Consider the following 19,233-nt stretch of genomic DNA (forward strand, 5'->3'; position numbering starts at 1 on the left):
TGAAGGAGTGCAATTATCTAAGTGTTGTCTCGGTTGCACAAACGAGTGGCTCGCTTATTATTGTAAATGTCCCCATATGGTGCGTTTGGGTTCTGTTTTTTTTTTTTTAAGCACAACGTGATAAAAACTGATTTTCCATAGGAGGGCGTATAATTAATTAAACAATATATTTTCTTGAATAACGTAAATAATTAACTTGCAGATATATTCACATGAAGTGCACAAAATGTTGCATTTTAGGGCAAACTTTGTTCTCTGGGGGGGGGGGGGGCGTTCCGTCGAGACAAACATTAGAAGAGTCGCTATGGAAACACGAGCGTAAACAGACGTCGGCTGTCGTAAAAAAGACTGCTGTTGAAAAGAGTCGCCAGAGATTCTATTGTGGTGAGACGAAGCGAGTAGTGAGCCGCTATTCGGGCGAGAAGAGCGGAGCTTGAGCGCGTTTCTTTGCCCATTCAAAGAGACCCATACTCCGCGGACACTCATGGACGTTCACGCTCTACGCCAACGCTCGGCTTTTTTTGTGAAGAGGACGTAGGACGAGCCGGTTTACGAAGAGTTAAGATTCGACATCCCAACTGTTTATCTGAGCGGCTAGCAGGCTAGCTGGCTACATGCACGGGGGGGAGCCGCTACTTGCAACGAAGCAGAAGCTCGCGTGTTGTGATCGATGGGAATCGAACCCAGTTGAAACTGCCTTTTGTTTATTATTTTGTTACCTTGATGTGGTCCTGATCACCTCACGCATCAACTTTGAAGAATGATCGCGTGAGAGCTGAGCGTCTGCTGATATTCTTTGCACATTTAACCTGGAAAGAAAGAAAAGTCACTCAGGTTTGTTTTTTGTTTTTTTTCCCCCTCTTCAACTTCGCTCGTTCGTCAGTTCGACTTCAGCCTTAATGTTTAAGCCACTGAAGTGATTGTGCAATTTGGACTTGTCCGGCTCGTGTTTTTTTTCTTTTCCACGAGGCTTCGCGTGACACTTTAGTTTCTTTTTTTCCGATGAAAGCAAACGATAAGAGCATTTCTTCTCTTATCAGATGCCCCCATTCTCCCCGAGCGGCAACAAGACGGGTAACATAACTGCCAAAACGGTTCTGCGTGATGTTTTGCACAAAAAGAACTTCCGTGAGTCGTTTGAAGCTCGATCTAAACACGATACAACCCCCCCCCCCCCCCCCCCAAAAAAAAATGGAATAACTTTGGTAAAACCGTGTGGTTGTATTGCATTTGCACACGGGAGTGTTTGAAATGCAGAGCTGCAACATTTGTGTCTCAGTGCAAAATCTAAATTAGACAGGATCACGTGTCTAGAACACTATAAATTAAATAAAGTAGCTTTTAACATTTTTTTTCCTCCAACAGCCAGCCAGACAGCCAGTCCTATTTGGGGGGGGGTCCTGATTCCAAGTGCGGGAACTCCTTCTTGAAAGTATTCCTACTGCGAGTTTGTAACGCACTTGGCAGCAGAATTTACATCAATTTGCATGACTGGGGTTGCTTATTTGTTAGAGAAATGTGCCGGGATTCAAAATGAGACGGGATCTTTTTGCATACGAATGCAACTTCCATGCCACCCTTGCGTAATAGAACTTCATTTCTAATCTTTTTCTTTTCATTTGAACTGCCATTTGATTTGCTTGAGCCTTTAATCATCAGGTTAGTCTTTTATAATCAATCTAAATTAACATGCCATCCTCTAAACGGTCAAGCAGATTATAACCCTGAAAACCTCAAAAACAAATAGATCCCCGGATTAATAATGTCCCCTGCGAGAGGAGGCTGTTGTTAATTGATGCTGATTTTTTTTGAAAAGCCTTAATGCTCCTCCAGGAGTGTAAAACGCTCCTGTCGTTAAGATTCTCTCGTTGTAAGCCGCCCGCGCGCTTTCTCCTGTGAGGTTTTTTTAGTATTTTTTTTTCGTCTGTATTTGCGATCAAACATTATTGACTCCCCCAGTCGATAACCTTGGCAACTGGAGCCTCGCCTCGCAATGACAGCAGGGGTGGGAAAGTGGAAGCTTGGTCTGATCTTGCGGCAAAAGCCGCTAGCAAACGCCGTTAAATGCTTTTTTTTTTTTTTCATGTGTGGCCTTTGAGACTTAAGTTCTAAAGCGAATGCGATTCAGTTGAATATTGGGATGCACTTAACCTTTGAGCCGGTGCACTGAAGCAAAATCTTGGAGCGTACCATTGCCAAAAAGGTGAGTCTGCTCTGTCATTTAAAGTACAGTTGGTTGACACAATGGGAAATGCGGCTGACAATTTGACATTTTATAGACTAAAATATTTATTAACGTGATATCAATGATTGCCATTGTGCCAACATTTGGACTTAAAAGTTCCTCACAGGTGCCACGGAGACAATTGGTTTATCCCGTGGCATCCGAGCCCTCTAATATGTTAATCTCAATCCTATTTTATTTGACGAACAACGGCAGAGATTATCCCTGGAGGAAATTCCCTATCTTATCTGGCTTATCCTGTCAAACGTTGAAGACAGAGTTGAAATATTGGAATATCCGCAACCTTTGTCATTCGGTTTTAAGTCAACACGAGGCCTAGCTATCGCTATATCGTGGCACTCTCTCCCGCTAATGAGACATTTTGCGGCTCTTGGCATCTGCCCCGACTTGAAACTGCACGCGAACCTCATTTCCTATGCATGAGGAGCGGGGCGCCCTTTGATTTGCCCGCCTTACTTTGCCTCTCTTTCGTGCTCACCCGAGAAATGGCAGCGAGGAAAAGTCACCCCCCCCCTTATTCTAAACAGGGGTTTCCGCTTGGTATTGTGTATCCCTCCTCCTCCCTCCAAGGGGGGGAGACGAGATGTCGTCGGGGTGAGATCTGAAAGCCGGGCTAATTTGACACCGTGGGGGAACAATGAGGTTTGCCCCGAACCTTAAATTTCACCGGACTGGCTCCCCTTTTTTTGATTCACATCTGGTGCAGAATACAAAACGCCTGAGACCTTCAAGTAGCCTTTACCCTCTGGAGGTCAACCTTGCCAACGTGAACTCCAAAAGAATCAGAGCGACGCTTATGTATTTTGGCTAACACTGGCCTCTTGTTAACAACCTCGTCAAAACCGCTGCGTGCGCTTTATCCTTTCAACCACGCCAATTAACAAGGTCATCAACATAATCCAGGTAACACTCCGTAGGTAATTGAGGGCTAACACTTGTTCTCTTGAGAGAAGGCAAGACGCTGCTACGTGTTAGCTTGTTAGCCGCCCGGCCATCCGCGCATCTCATTACCCGTCGGTTCAAGCTCGCTGTTGGGGTGAGTGACTTCTACCCGCTCACTCCCTTGAGTCCTTTGCTGATCCGACTTAAAAGTCATATCTACTCCCAAGATCCGGGCTGCGAAGTCAAAGCCCTAAACCGCCTATGTCGGAAGCTAAATGGCTTTTGATTCGATATCTTAGAGCAACGTGATATTCCATTTTTCCCCCTCCTCGAGCTATTCACTCCCTCGCTCCTTGTAGTGAAATGTAAACGGTACGCTTCCTCGGCTCATATCGACGTTTTATTGTTGGCTGACTTTGTGTTCTTATTTTCTCTCCCCAGCTGATTCATCTTCCTTTCCCAAATGAATATGATTATCTTGGAGGAATAGATTTTTTTATTTTTGAGGGAGCCTATCAAATTATCGTGTTGGCTTTTTAAGTACGGGCAGAACACGCACCACTCCTGAGGGGTTATATATTTTTTTATTGTTCATTCATCACACTGGAGACATTTTGTGGAAGTCAGCGTGATGCTGAGATGCAATTTTTTTTTTTTTTTTTTAGCTTGCTCAGTGTTATGCAGGTTTCAGACTTATAAAAAAAAAAACGTAAAGGATTACCGCGTACCTTTTCCACAGGATTGCACCGCTGTCATTGTATACTAAATATGCCCCGGATATTATTCACTCGTAAAGCCCTAAAAGTGGTGATGTCTTTTTTTTTTATGAGCTCATAAATCACTGAATGGCATCCGGATGTGACAGATCACCATTCAGGCTTTCCATCTTGTTTATGGTACATTATATGCTCAGAGTTTTTACGGCAAGTGCAGACAGACAGCATTCATAAATCTTGTGTCCTCTTTTGAAAAAAACAAAACAAGCACTGCAGCCACCGTCTCTACTTCCCTTTAATTGGATTCGGGTTATTTTTAGCGTTATAGCCTAGCTAGGCTCAGACGGCGGTGGGTGCAGTTTCTTATCGAAGGCCCCACCGCTGCTCCAGCCGTCGCCGCTTACTTGGCCGCCTGGAGCTCTCCGTCGTGAGTTCACATCTCGACAGCTAAACTGGAAGGACCGAACACAACGAATCAGTGTACGCACGCCACGCTAATCTGCTTGCTCGTTAGCCGCGCCCTCTCGCTAGTCTGTTGTCCTAATAGGCATGCCCTAATGAGCTCTAATTGAAGACGGCTAATTTGCATGGCTGGCCTCATTGTCTTTCTGGAAGCATCTTAAAGCTCAAAGGAATCTAATATGATTTGGTCTTGGATGAAAAGCCGTACCCGATCTCAGATTGGAGTCGCTTTTTTCTGCGGTTATTTCTTGACACGACCCCTTTGTGCCAGACAGCGAGACGATTTTGCCCGAAGGCATTTATTTTTCAAACATTAGGGACAGTAACGGGTCATTTTTCAAAGCGTTGATCAGAGATTGGACCTTGCGCTCTTCACAACTCAGCGCCGTATAGGAGAATGATACAATTGCAGAATGAGAAGCACATTTTTTTTTTTACACCTCGAGAGAAAAGCATTTCACTCTCTGTTTGATAGCTGCCTTTATATCCTCACTATCTCCTTGCTTCTCAGAAGAAACAATTTGAATTTCTCTGGCCATTGTTTCTTTTCAGGAAACGGACCTCTTTCGATGTAGTCCGTCATTTACTGGAAAGCCGTGATCAAAATGGATGCTTACGCAATTTCTCTTGTGACCTGTTCTGATGCGTTTCCTTCTCTTTGTTTTTTTTTTCACTTCCAGGCTTGCTAGCTGAAAGTAGCCCGTCAACAGGAAGCTTGGTTGAACATGACTCACCGACCAGTTCCGAGGACTGCCAACCTCGCCCCAGCTTGCGGCTCTAGATGCCAACCCGACGCGCCATGACGGAGAGGCGTTGAAGTCAACTCGCCGACAGCCATCTGGATAACGCCGAAGCCCTCGAGACCACACTTTTGTCCCGTCCCCCACCATGCTGCGCTTCCTCCCTCTCAAACTCGGCCGCGTGTACCGCTGTCTGAAGCTCCTGTTTGTGGTGGGACTCTTTGTCATCTTGCTGATGAACACCCACAACCTGTTCGCCTCGTTCCAAAAGAACGAACTCACGGACCGTCGCTTCATCAACCTCAACAAGTGTCCCGCCTGCTTCGGCACCAGCTGGTGTCGCAAATTCATGAACGGTCAGGTTTCCTTTGAGACGTGGGGGCGCTTGCGCTTCCTCGACATCTTCAACGTCAAGAATGTTTACTTTGCCCAATACGGGGAGCCCAGGGAAGGCACGCGTCGCATCGTACTGAAGCGGCTGGGCTCCAACCAGGAACTGGCCGAGATAGACCAAAAGATCTGCAAGAGGGCCACGGGCAGGCCTCGCTGCGATCTCATCCAGGCCATGTACAAAACCGAATTTGCTAGGATCAACGGCGATGTTCGTCTTCTTACTCCAGAGGTGGTAGAGGGCTGGTCAGACCTGGTACACTGCCCCTCTCAGCGTCTGCTGGACCGCGTGGTTCGACGTTACGCCGAGACCAAAGACTCTGGAAGTTTTCTCCTCAAGAACCTGAAAGACACGGAGAGAATGCAGCTGCTCATGACCTTGGCATTCAACCCGGAACCACTTGTCCTGCAGGTATTGTTTTGTTACCTTCACCTCGGAGGTAAAATTTTTACTATCCTCATCTAAAGTGGCAGGGCACCAACTAAGGAAAGCCAGATAACATATTTTTTAATGCCTTTGGGAACTGAGATAAATTTCCCTGACATTATTAGCATTGATACAATTCAGACCTATGAGGAGGAAGGTCTGATTCTGCACCCTACACGATAGGCAGAATCAGATGTTCCGAATTCTTGTGTTCCCTCTTCGACTGTTATTCCCATTAACGTTTGTTTTGATAGGACGGAGTTATGGCTCCAGGTGTTTTTAAGCAATGTCATCCTTCGGGGTTATGTTTGGATAAACTCACCAGTTACAGTATGCTCCTTTCCCTTCTATGTATATATGTTGGTTTAGGAAGAACCCTTCCAAAACCTTTGGCAATGCTCGCGATCCTCTCAAGGTTTTGAGAACCGTGGTCTCGTGAAAGATGAGAGGTTTTTGCTGGCGGCAAGATTGCATATTTAACACCATATGTAGGGCGGATTTGAATTATTCAAGATTGCAATCTGTAAATGGTCCAAGTTGTTTTTAATTTGAATACATGTCTCTGTCCAGTGGGCCCTCGTCATCTGTGGGAGGTTGTGCTCGGAATGTAATGTTCTGTCATCCCGGTTGCCAGAAAGGCTCTACCGGCTTGGCCTTTTCTTATCTCCCCGTGTGATATACAAGCATCCGATCAATTCCAATCTCAATCTGTCATTGACCGTGTCCCAGCCCGTGTAGACATTCAATAACTGACCTCCAACCCTCGCCCCCCCTTTTTATACTCATAATGTCGAATGCCTCCCGGCATTCCGCAAGATAAAAAGCGAGATCAGCTTTTGTCCAGTCGATCCATAATGCCCGATTCGCCCGGCTCCTGCTTCCCTTTGTTCTGTCCGCCTGTGTCTCTCTTCCTTTTTTTGTCAGCGTATGAATATATGCTCCACAAACTCCGGATTATTCCATCGCCGTGGCCTCTTGCCATCCTCCCCCTCGCCCGAAGGCTACGTGATTCGGAGCCGCAAATGGAATGCTAAAGACATCAGACACCAACACATCACACCTTCCCATTAGCTGCATGCATCCCTCGACTTTTTTTTTGCTCTTGGCAGCGTTTTTCTTTTGCACGTGGCTCATCACGACACCTTGTCATCGAGAGACCTTCGGGTCACGTGCGTACGCTGATCCCATGTAGCAGATGGTTGGCACGGACAACGTACGGTAAAAAGATCTGACAGCTTGGCTGGTCAAAGTATACCGAAGGATCCTCTGCCAAGCTTGGGCAGGATTGGATCATAAAGAATTAATGTATAGAATGAACATGTTGCGGTACCTAGATGTCTGTTTTGGCTAGCGGTGATACCCGCCCTGTGAAGATTGAATTTGAACAAAAGATAAGCGAGGACAGAGTTAATGAAAATCTTCTTCGCACCGCTGCAATTTTGTTTTCGCAGACACCGTGACCCCCAAGAGTTACAATTTTCAGGTTCACCGTCTTTAGTACGACGGATTTCCTGCCGCCATTGTTTGCCACCGCTTCTCTTTCCTCCGGCTTTATTCGCTTGAATAATGCGCGTAACATTTCTACTGTCTGCTCTGAACTCTCACAGAATGCCTTGTGGTTTTGCTCTTTTGTAGCCACTGGCAGTAAATGGGCCCTGTTTCACGATGAGACACCAGACCTCCTTTGTCAGTGGCAAACAATCTGCTCTGTTGTTTTGGCTCGGGACAACAATGGCTCGTTTCTGTGTGCCGCGCCGTACGCGAGGCATACGCAAACACAGCTTGCATTCCTCTGTCACGTGCCAGACCCTTTGGCCGTAGGGGAATAAATATTTTTAGATGACAAAAAAAAAATGACCATGGCGAAATACAAAATCCTGGCGCCATGTCTAGTGCTTATTTCCTGCTTTGGCTTGATAAATATCATCGCTATCATTTCCGTAGGGGCATCTACGTGGAGTTAAGGTTAGGATTAAATCAAAACCGTAGATATGCCAAGTCACATGATGCCCGTTGATTCAATAGTGACATCATCATTTAGTTTACACAAAAATCGTGTCTTAGAGAGATGCCCGGGGCTAATTCCAGTGGATCATTCAGGCATTTTTGAATGAACCCGTCTTCTACTGTACTCGGCAGCGACCTGCTGCACTTGCAGCGTGGCCCTCCTCGTTCACTACAGCAGGAGACGGCTCAGTGAGCATTCCGCCGCATTACCCAACGTGAACATTTATTTGCGCACTGTTGAGTGCCTCTCGAGTTCAGGCACGGGGGGGCACGGTGAAATGCACAAATTTACTACGCCCTAATGCTTCCGTCTAATTATCCCGAGCACAGATTACGCAATTTTCAGGTAAGTGGCTCCTTAGCAACTGACCGGTCCGGTTGACAAACATTACTGGGAACAGTTTGTTGACGGTAATTTGTCAGTTGTTTGATGGCGAGCCAAATCGTAACATGATTTAATGATAAAATTACTCCTCGAGGCTATTTGTGTTCTGGGAAAACACGATGTCGCCATGTATAAGCGGCGTTTAAAATCCATGTGAAATGAAATGAAACGTGGGAGGAGCAGATCGCTTCTGATCGGGTAGCACAACAAAGGCGAAGGCTCGTTGCACTCAGATGGAACATGCCTTGGGATGTATGTATTTAGAAACGCTGAGCTCACCCCCCCCCCCCCCCCTTCTCCCAAAAGCCTTAGTCATCAAGCTTCTTCCCATTTGCAGTTAATTTGGCTCCTTTCCTTTGGCTAAATGACTTCCTGATTCATCAGGTGATTTGATGGGCTACAGTACATCTGGCCCAATCGGAAAGGAGTTTGATTTTCGCCTCGGTCTTCCGTTCCAAGTCATTAAGCCTTGCGAGGCGGCCAGGAACATGTGACTGCGCTCGCACCCTTTTTGGTCCTGGGCTCCGCTTTGCCCAGTGAAGCTGAGAATAGGAAGTGACAGGCTGTGGGCTTCACTCAGCCGCCGGCACTCATCTCCTCCAAACTCAAATCTGTGCCGCTTTCCCCAACCCTCCCTCCCCTTTGCCACCTTCCCAAAGAACCACCTCCTCACTTAACACCCAGTCCTCGGCTGACACAGACATGCTCATCAGAACGGTCCTGTCGCGTAGCCATCTGTTTTTTCCCCGCACAACATCTGACACCCAACACCGCATTGCAGGGGAAAAAAAGAAGCACACACATTGATGGATGACCTTATCTTTCATGCCTGCTAAGATTCCTGACAGCAGGATCTTAACGGAACTGTGAAAGTTAAGACCCAATGTGCTTTCAACAAACAGTCTGGCTGCATTGTTTGTTTTTCTCCCCGAACAGGGGGGAGGCGGATTGTCTCTTTTTGTTGTTTTTTGATTTTAATGAGCTTTTGCATACTCAATCACAAGCCTAACCTTTGGGAACTGAAGCTGAAATAAACACAAAAGCCACTTCTGGCTCACGGTGGGGGGCAAAGGTGACACCTGAAACGTGACCCTCCTAAAATGGATTTATCATAGAGCAAGGAGCCTATTCCAAAACATTTCTTATTGGTAAGAACTGCTTCCACTGGCACTCTTGATCGAACACGTCAAATGCAATCCAAGGCCAATTATACTTTCCGACTATTTCCTTCATAATTGCGGACTCGCCTCAGTCCTGCGCTGTGGCGTGTCTGCCTCCCATCCTTTAAAGTGGCTGAGGTCCATCACTAAATAGTGATGAATATCTTATTTGCTTTCTGGCTCCCGGAGACAGTGACACTCCTTAGCGCATAAGAGCAGAGTTGTTTACGCCGCTTAACCCGGCTTCAAGTGCTCCCAATCCCCTTTTCATTATTCTTCTAGGCCTTTGTGTACAGACTGAATCCTGTTAGGATAGGGAGTTATCCGGGGCCCAGCTCCCCTCTTTTGGATGCCGTCATTGGATGGCGTCCCTGCTGGAAGGCGGGGGGGGGACCAGGGAAAGGTTTGACGGCGCTCTGTGTCCTACAAGCCCAGAGCCTTGTGGCCTTGTCTCCCCATTTGAATGAGCCTGCCTGCCGTTGTCACCGTAATCCTCAACAAACACACGCACACATGACAGCTGTGTTTGCTTAGGTGGTCTGAAGCACCCCCGTACCACACACCGGGTCTCCCCCTGCCCCCCCCAAAATCAAGCTTCCTTCTGTCATGCCTGCTTGCCAAGTATGCCACTGTTGTATCCCACCACTGGCACTTCCTGCCAGAGAAAATACCTTCAGATAATGCAGCACATTGACTCGTAGTCACTGCAAGTGCAGCTGCCTCGGGACAGTGTAACCTCTCCGTGACTGTTTGGTTCATTAAATTCTCTTAAATACCGACTCGCTCTATCCGCAGCGAGATTTTGAGCACAGGGTCAGTCGCAGCAGTTTGCCGTCCCTTGAGATAATTGCCTGCGATACGCGAGCCTCGACGCAGACCTCAACCGTACAAGCCCTCGGAACTTAGTTTGGCGTTTCGGTTGGGTTCCTCCCCGTTCCGCGTGGGCGGCGCAACCACCCAGACGGATTCAATAGCGACTGCCTTTGACTTTACACATTCCTGGCTTTCCCAGTAAAGAGGATTTATGAGGTCTGTGCGCAGCGGCTCAGGTTCAGGTCAGCACACAGTTATCAATAGAAAACCACTAGGTCGGCCTCATCTCCCCTTCCCCTCTCGCTTTTCACTCCCAGTCTTCATTTTCATTCTCCAGCACTCTTAAAACACGCATAAACCCAAGTGTGACATTTCATTTAAAAGAGCGGGCAAAAAAATGACTGCATCAAAGCAGTGTCTTGTGCAAGAGCCGCAAACTCGTATCTAAAAAAGGATTTTCAAGCTTTGTGTTAAAGCTTAGCTAATTGATATGCTTTGATAGGAGCTTTGACGCAAATAAGGAAGCAGTGTGCGGATCACTCCGGGAGGGGGGGGGGGAGGGGGGACTGATAAACCAACTCCAATTAAATGAAAGATGTAAAATAGACCTTTGAATTCCTTTCTAGGTCGTCTTTATGAAACAATTTTCCCTCTTCCCGCAGAGGGCGGTGGGTGACTTTGCTGTCAGCAGCGTCCATCGTAATGAGACCGACTGAGGCCACTCGGAATCAAACCACACTCCGCATCCTTTGTCTCGCTACGCTCTGACACTCGAGCAAATACTTTTCCTCCAACTTAGTTTGCTGACTAGGATTTTTACTTTGAGAAACCCAAAAGACTGCAGAAGAAACAAAGAGGCCAGTGAGCGAGTTCGGGGGGGGGCAGATGACATAGAAATGTCTCGCCGCATGTGTGCGACCGCGACGATGGGGCTTTTAAAGCCCATTCCCTAGTGAGGCTTGAGCGCTCGGCTGTGGGCTACTAGACTGGATTTGAGACTTCAAATTGTCCCCGAAATGCCAGAAGGGGCTCGCTGCACATCCTCCATATGCAGAAGGTGAATAAGAAATGTCACCCCTACCACCCCCCGACTCCCGACCGGCTTCAGAGGAACATCTGAGTCCGCCTAAGAGATGAGTCCCTGTTCATCTAAGTCATAGCCGGAAGACACTTGTGTTGTTGTGTCTGACACCAACACGTCTGCCCTCCACACTTAGCATTTGATCTTCGGGACTGGCCTCCCGAGTCCTGTCCTGACTTGCTTTTGGTAAAACGCCGGGGTTTAGTGGAGGACAGAAAATGCAGAGAATTTCAACCGCACCCTTTAACTACTGCTGTGGCTAGCTACTAATTTCCTCTAAGTAGCCACCGTTTCTAAGCTCCAAGCCTTTTCTTTATATATGTACACACAAAGCTTTCATGTATAAATGCAGCTCTGCGCCACAGCGTTTGCTCACTGGCGTTTGATTGGCCAAGTGTTCTTGCGGGGTAGCCAAGGCGATATCTCGGGAGCAAGTTGATGTTTACTCGGCCCCCTGAAAAGAGGTTGTTATCAGCCCCGGTCACGTTGCATTTTCTCATTCATATGCGGCGGGATACAGTTTGGGGTTGACTCACAAAGAGCCTCTTTGCCCGTGCCCTCCCCCCAAGTTGTCCAGTAGAAGGGCACGTCTTTGTCAGCGGATGTCAGGACGCAGGTGTGTGTTCCCTGCGCCGCTCGCTCCATTCGTTTCATCCTCCTTCTCCCGAGGCTGCCTATTTGTCTGTGGCCTCGTTTCATTTCAACCCACTCGGACGCCCCCCCCCCCCCCCGGGAGGACGCCAGCTCGTCTGTTGTATTAAAGGGTGGGGAGCGGAAAGCACACACGTCCCCCCCCCCTCGTTCAATGCCGCTGTTGTGCACCGGCTCTACCTTTTACATTAGATTAGCCAGAGCTGCCCTTAGAAGTCACTGCGAGGTCACCTGCAATAAGAACAAGCTTGTGCTTGCCTGTCTTGTTTATTACATTTCTTCGTATTAAATCGTATTTACTGGACGAGTACGACATTTTCTGACCGGGCTACGAATTTAGAACGGAGGTCCATCGTGAATGGACAACTGGATGTCACGACTCTCGTCCTGTGTTCTTGCCCGATTGCCACTTTGGAGGGGTGACAGTAAAAGGGCAATTTACTTGCCTCTACCTTTCAAACGGAGTTTTGGACTATTTGCCCCGTTAAGCTAATTAAATGCGGGGTGTTGACAGTGAGCCGCTTTTACGTACGACTCCGATGCTAGATGATGCTAGCTTAAGTCGTTAGCGTTCACTTTCCAGCATCCGTGCAGTGCCACGCGCCACAATTTCAACAATATACGGCCAACTTTAGCAGATTGTCATCAATTGGCAGGAACAGAATTTGGCATCACAAAAAGTCGTAACCAGAATTAGATTTTCAGCGTATTTAAATTGCACGCCGTCTCCGGGGGGGGGGGGGGGGGACACAAATGGTGAAATTTACCACCTGTGCGCTCCATACGCCTCTCGCAGGAAACTTCCCAGATCTGCTCAGAGATGGCAGAGAAGTGTATCCGACTCATTCCGTCCCTCCCCGCCCACCGAACACCCGCCCCCCCTTTCAACGCCTCATTGCAGACGGTAATGGCTTCTGCCGAGTAACCGTTTAAAGAGCGCTGAGGGAGAGCGATCGGCGGGACACGCGGGGTATTTATCAAGCTCGGCGATAGGAAGTCGTCGAGTCTTTCAAGTACGTCGCTCGCTAGTCCTCGCTTTCAGCCGGCCCGTTTGCTTTTCGCAAGTAAATACGGGGCCGCTTATTGAAAATGGCACCCGAGTATGCGGAGACCGTCAAATGAGAGTTAAGAGCAGGAGACGGCGACATGAAGGCCTTCTCGTAACATACGCTGACAGTAAGTCTGAAAGTTGCCTCGGGGTAATCATCCGTTGCCCCCCCCCCCCCCAAGCTTCTGGCACTCGGCTTTTGTAGCCTTTCAGGCTGCAACCCGACAACCAAAGAGAGGAGAAAAGCTTTACTCTCCTCCCAGCTTTGGCTTCCTCCATTCTCATCTCATCCACCAAACCTTGCTGCAGGGGCTTCGATTTGGGAGGATTTTTTTTTCTGAACGGTAAAGCCGTTTCAGCCATTCCGTTGGACGGGCCGGGGTTTTGTCAACATGGCCAAGAGCTGCTTAGAGTTACATCAACACGGCGCAATCCAAGGTTTGCATTTGGGTCAGAGGAAACGGGCCTAATAGGGATGTAGCAGCAAATGATCCAGCTTCAATCTAATCTTTCACTTTCGATGTTTAAAAAGCCATTTTAGATATTCAGTCTCTCTAATCCCAAATTCCTCTGGAATCTCCAAAATTGTCACCAAACGATATCTTGCTTTTTTCATTTTCCCCTTTGCTGTCACTTTTACAAAAATAGTCGAGGAAGCCTGTCGACCCCAAAGTAAGGGTAGAATTCAAAAGGAGTCCTTGCCAAAACTGGGCCCCAAGAGGAGTGATGGCCCGGTTGAAGCCCATTGTGCTTCCCTTGTGGTCTTGGATCTATTTTAGCGGGCGCTAATCGAAAGCAAATTATTTTGTGCCTATATTTGACTCGTCTTCTCGAGCTCAGTCGATACCGGTTAGCGCCGCTGCCCTTTCGATTCCCATTTGAAACACGCCAAAACTTTCCCGGGCCTCACTTTACTCCATTCCTATACAAGGTGATGTAATCGGCATTTGTAATAAACCGTCGTGGAGAATAACGTTTAAATAATTTGTATTTCATCAATATTTAAGGTGAGCTCGCCATGCATATGTAAAAGCCTCCTCGCAGGCACCGAAAGGCGGCAAGAGCGTCGACTTTCCTCCGGTGACACGGCGGTCAGGAGTAGTTCACACCTTGCCAACAGTGACGTTCCGTGTTCCCTGACATTTCGCTATCGGGTTTCAGGATTCAGAAACACGAGTCACCCCCCCCTCCTTCCTCCCCTTCCCCTTTCCTCGACCGCCTTGCCAGGAAAAGCAGCCTTTGTGGGATTCGTTACATAGGAAGCTCCCATCCGGTACACTTTATAGCAAAAGGACAGTTTGACCGAAAATTCAGAGAAGCCCCCCAACACATTGGTGCAATCTTGTGTTTTTTTTTTTTTGGGGTATTTCAAGCCTTGCTTAAACTCTGAACCACCGCTTTGAAATGGTAATAGCCTTTTAATGACAAGGCCGTGTTCTCAGCACAGCGTGTGTTGTAGCTAATGGAGAAGAGTGGCAACAAAGCAGCTATTTGTAACATTTCCTTGTAAATACATTTGCATAAACAACTTGTTTGTTGTTCGAACCAACACATCAAGGCTTTGGAGGAACTTTTTTATTTTTTGCTGAATCACTAAAAACGCATTTTCACCGCTAAACGGTCACGACTTGAACTTTCGGCGGACGCAAATAATGGTTCGGTTTTTCGTAACGGCAGGCAGCGGATATAGGCTCGTCGCTTCGGGGCTTCCAACGCAAGCCGGATCTTTTTCTATTAGATTTAATCCGCTGTAGCCATCGCTGGCTCCGTTTCATGCGCTCCTTTTGGCAGATTCTCAAATCTTGTGCTTACACGGGCGTATCAAATGTTACCCAAGGCTGCACGGCAAACTTTGCGTTTGATGTGTGGGATTATTCTCTTTCTCTCTTTATACGAGGGAAACCGGTTCCCGTCGCAAATTCAACAAGCGCTTTTTCCGATAACGAGCACGGCCGACTTCTTTTAAACTTTTTCAAATTTGCGCTTCAACTGGAGTTTGTTTTCCTTTCAGAGTTTCCCGTCGGACGAAGGCTGGCCTTTCGCCAAGTACCTCGGGGCGTGCGGACGCGTGGTGGCCGTCAACTACGTGGGCGAAGAATTGTGGAGCTACTACCACGCGCCCTGGGAGAAGCGGGCGGACCTGGCGCGGCAGTTGATGGACATCGCCGAGCAGCTGACCAACAATGACTTTGAGTTCGCCCTCTACCTGCTCGACGTCAGCTTCGACAACTTTGCCGTCGGCCCCCGCGACGGAAAGGTCATCGTGGTCGACGCCGAGAACGTCCTGGTGGCCGACAAGCGACTGATCAAGCAGAGTGAGTTTCCTCAAAATCGACATCTTCAGCCGTCATTGGTAGCGAATGAGTCAAATGACCCGAGCTCTTCTTGGGGCATTCCTTCGACCAAGCCGCCAAGAATATCCTCATCCAGCTTCTTCTGCCCTCAACACGCTCGTCTCCATCAAAGCAAAGATGGTCTCGATAACGAGCTGCCTCACCCCCCACCACCCCATCCCTCCCCCTACCTTCTTGAAATAAACCTCATAACAAGGACTGAGCTATACATCACACGTAGCCCGTGACAGATCCCCTACCCCTTGGTCCTCCTTCCCACCGTTGCTTCACAGAAAAGGAGGACCACCCAGTCACTCCTTTTTGATTTGTCCCGTTTTCTCCAGAAATCCAATTAAGGTGATGGACTGTTGTGTCGCCAGATACGAAGGCACCACCAGTGCCCCCCATGACAGATATCAAGAGTTGTCTAGCTTCCGTGTACGTGTGGACCCGTATTGTGTGTGTGTGTGTGTGTGTGTGTGTGTGTGTGTGTGTGTGTGTGTGTGTGTGTGTGTGTGTGTGTGTGTGTGTGTGTGTGTGTGTGTGTGTGTGTGTGTGTGTGTGTGTGTGTGTGTGTGTGTGTGTGTGTGTGTGTGTGTGTGTATGTATGTATGTATGTGTATATGTATGTATGTGTATATGTATATATGTATGTATGTGTATATGTATATATGTATATATATATATAAAAAGGGATTCTTATGATGAAATCGTCCCGATGATCAAATGGAGTCACGTTGAAGGACCGTTAAGGGCTACTTGTTACTTTTTATAGTCGCTAGCTGAAAGGTTCCCCGCGTTGCCACGCTGTCTTTTCGACTCGCTTTAAAACGCAATCCGGCCCGTTGACGTTTTCCATCTGACAGCCACTGAGAGCTTGTCAAGTCCGACTGCGTACCCGGGGCCGGCGCGTCAAGAACGTTTAGGGATGGCGATAATCGGCCGGACCTGAACAGACGGTCCGATGTCGAAACAATTGGAACATTTCCCCAGGTCAATTCAGGTTCCCAAATGTCAAGTAGCTTTTTGAGCTTGACGAGACGTTCTCGTAGAGGTACAATCATTATATCGTTTTTTTTCCCCCCCACAAGAGGCTCCCCGGGAAATAACGAGACGACGTGACCTAGCACGCTCGTACCGCTTGTTCCTCCCATCCGTTTGGATTGAAAATGATTTTCTCCGCTTTTTGACAGTGCACTTTTCGTTATATCAGTCCAACAAAAGAAAAGGATGAGCTTCTTTTGCTTTCTGTTATGAGGTGCTCCCCCCCCCTCCCCTCCCTGCCACACACTCAGCCTCATCCTTGCGAAGAATCTCCTCGCTGTCGTGCGTTAGCGCGGCCAAGAGGAGTGCTGATGCCGTCTGTCAATCAAGTGCGGGAACGTTAATTGCCGTCACCTCACCTCGGTGCTTGAGTGGAGATCTGTCTTAATCAACCTCACTGATTGTTCTTGATGCGCCCCTCCTATTTTGGGGAACGTCGGTGGGACTCATTTCCTTGCAGGGCAGCACGGTTTGATTGAGTTGCTGTGATATGCCGAATGAGTTTTTGAATCCTGTGGTCGCAAGAAAATGTCAAAAAAAAAATGTATACTGGTATTACGATGTGCCGGTAACGTGCCTCCGCCCTCCCCCCTACAGACAAACCCGAGAACTACGACGTGTGGTACGAGAGCCGCTTCGAGGAGTGCGACCGGGAGGCCTGCCTGTCCTTCTCCAAAGAATCTCTGTGCTCCCGGGTCACGGTGGACCACAACTACTACGCCGTGTGCCAGAACCTGCTGTCGCGCTACGCCACCTGGCGAGGCACCACCGGGGGTCTCCTCCACGATCCGCCCGCCCACATAGCCAAAGACGGCCAACTGGAGGCGCTGTTGGACGAGTGCACCAAGCCCAAGAAGCGCTACGGACGCTTTCAGGCGGCCAAGGAACTGCGCGAGTACCTCACCCGGCTTTCGGCCGCCTCCTCGCCCGCTAGGTAATGGACGGAGTCGGCGTCGGCAGACTGGATCCCCGGGCGCCTCCGAACTCTTTGAGACCCTTGATGTCATGAGCCTCCCCCTTTGCGCAAGGAGCAGGACCGCCGTTTGCGTTTGGAAGAGCCTTCGGTTTCACGGACTGATTTACTGACTGGCTTTGCCGCCTGAAAAGAGGAGTCGGCCGCTAACGAGATTCTGCCGGGGAACGCGAACGCAGAGTGCGGGATAGGAATCGGGAGCAATCTTCTCGGATGGTTGCGCCATCTGAAAAGGAAAGGGGGCGGCCTCTGAGCGACACTTTGCTCGCAGGCTAATGCAACACGTGCGATCAAGCGACGCAGACCCCCTCCCCCCCGCCCCCCCCACCCCCGTCTTGCCGCCTCATTTCATCATCACGTTTCATGACAACATTGAATCGAACACCTATGAAAGTTTGCCCCGGGGGGGGGGATCTTTCCTTTTTTTATCCCTCGCTTTCTTTCATGGTTGCATTTAAACGGAATGCTGCATTAACATTTTTTGCCGCACCACCGATCTTGATTTTATTTTTATAATAATTTTTTTTTTTCCTCTCGGTAGCGTGCCGCAGGGAAGGCAGAGGTAGCTTGAATCTCCTTTCGTCAGGTGGAACCGAGAAGGCAGCTCAGATAAGTCGGAATAACCTGCCGCTCCAATCAATCGCGTCGCTCGCAGGGTCTGTCCCCGTCGTGGCGGTGGCAATCATCGTCGTTTTCTCCCCCCTACCACCTTTTGTGAATAGGAATCGGTGAGAACAACAGATACTCGTATAGGAAAAAAAAAAAGGAGAGAACTGCACAGTCCCGTGACGATAAAACCAAAGAGGCTGAAGGTAAAATAGAAAATTTGTTCCTCCACCGCAACTTTTTTTTTTTCTCTTTTTTTTTTTTTTGTGGAATATTTTTATTTCGGTAAATAGTGGCCACGAATGACCATTTAAACCAGGCTGCTAACCAAAACAGCAGCACCTCTTTCGTTCTTCTAGCTCTGGGAAAGAATACTTTTCAGATGTCTCGTTTCTCACCGCTGTTGTGAATCGGACGTGGCCGGCAGGGTGTTTTGGAAAAGCAATACAAATAGGAAAGAATAAGAATCATTTGGCTCCGGGCTTTTTTTTTTCCCCCCCAACATGCCTCTTTGTTGTGTCCGATCCGTTTTACTTGGTCCCGGAAAAGTGACGTCAACGTCCCCCCGCTTGGAGGAATTTGTACATGCGTGACTTAACTGTCCACTTTTGTACTGTCCGTTTCCTTTGGAGTATTATATCAGCGTTGTCTGATTGTTCCTGTGCCTTTCATTCAAAAGTTGTACTTGCAACTTTCAGTGGGTTTAATTATTGAAATAAAAGAAGATATATATATCTATATATCTATATATAGAAATATACACTTGTGTTTGCACTCTTCTTGATTCTGTCTTGACTGTTATTATTTCCACATTCCAGTAGGATCATTTTGGCCACACTTCACACTAAAATTGGATCCACCGAGTCTGATGTTGGCCGCTTTCCTTCTTCCTCCTCCTCCTCCCATTTTGATCTTTCACATTTTTTGGCCGAGATACACACGTTGTCTACGCTTAAATCTGTCTTAAAGCCAGACCTCCTGGAGTGTCCAAAAAAAAAAAAAAAAAGAAAGCTTCTTTTTTTTTCCCTCATTGAAAACCCATAAGGTATGCAGTGTTTCAAAAGTCTACACACCCCTGTAAAAATCTTTGTGATATTACAAAATTTGCCCAAAGTGATCCATTTCACAGATTTTGGGAAAAAAATATTTTTGAAAGTTGCACAAGTGTGCACACCCTCTAATAACATCTGTGTTCATAATTTATTCAAGTTTTTGAGTATTCTTAAAATCAACCCTATCCCATTGTTTTGAGTGTAATCTTTGCTATTTC

At 47.9% G+C, this 19,233-nt stretch overlaps 1 protein-coding gene across 1 annotated transcript; it reads left to right on the forward strand.

Annotated features, from left to right (window-relative positions):
- Window positions 1–320: 320 nt before the first annotated feature.
- On the forward strand, window positions 321–18,707 carry dipk2ab (divergent protein kinase domain 2Ab). The gene is made up of 4 exons (XM_085939407.1): window positions 321–834; window positions 4,986–5,847; window positions 15,019–15,322; window positions 16,982–18,707. Exons 2-4 carry the CDS (start codon window positions 5,194–5,196, stop codon window positions 17,320–17,322), a joined length of 1,299 nt encoding a protein of 432 aa, XP_085795533.1. The 5' UTR covers window positions 321–834; window positions 4,986–5,193; the 3' UTR covers window positions 17,323–18,707.
- The last annotated feature ends 526 nt before the right edge of the window (window positions 18,708–19,233 follow it).

The sequence above is a fragment of the Syngnathus leptorhynchus genome, chromosome 19 (assembly GCF_054491065.1).
Source record: "Syngnathus leptorhynchus isolate UIUO chromosome 19, UIUO_Slep, whole genome shotgun sequence".
Classification (NCBI taxonomy): Eukaryota; Metazoa; Chordata; class Actinopteri; order Syngnathiformes; family Syngnathidae; genus Syngnathus; species Syngnathus leptorhynchus.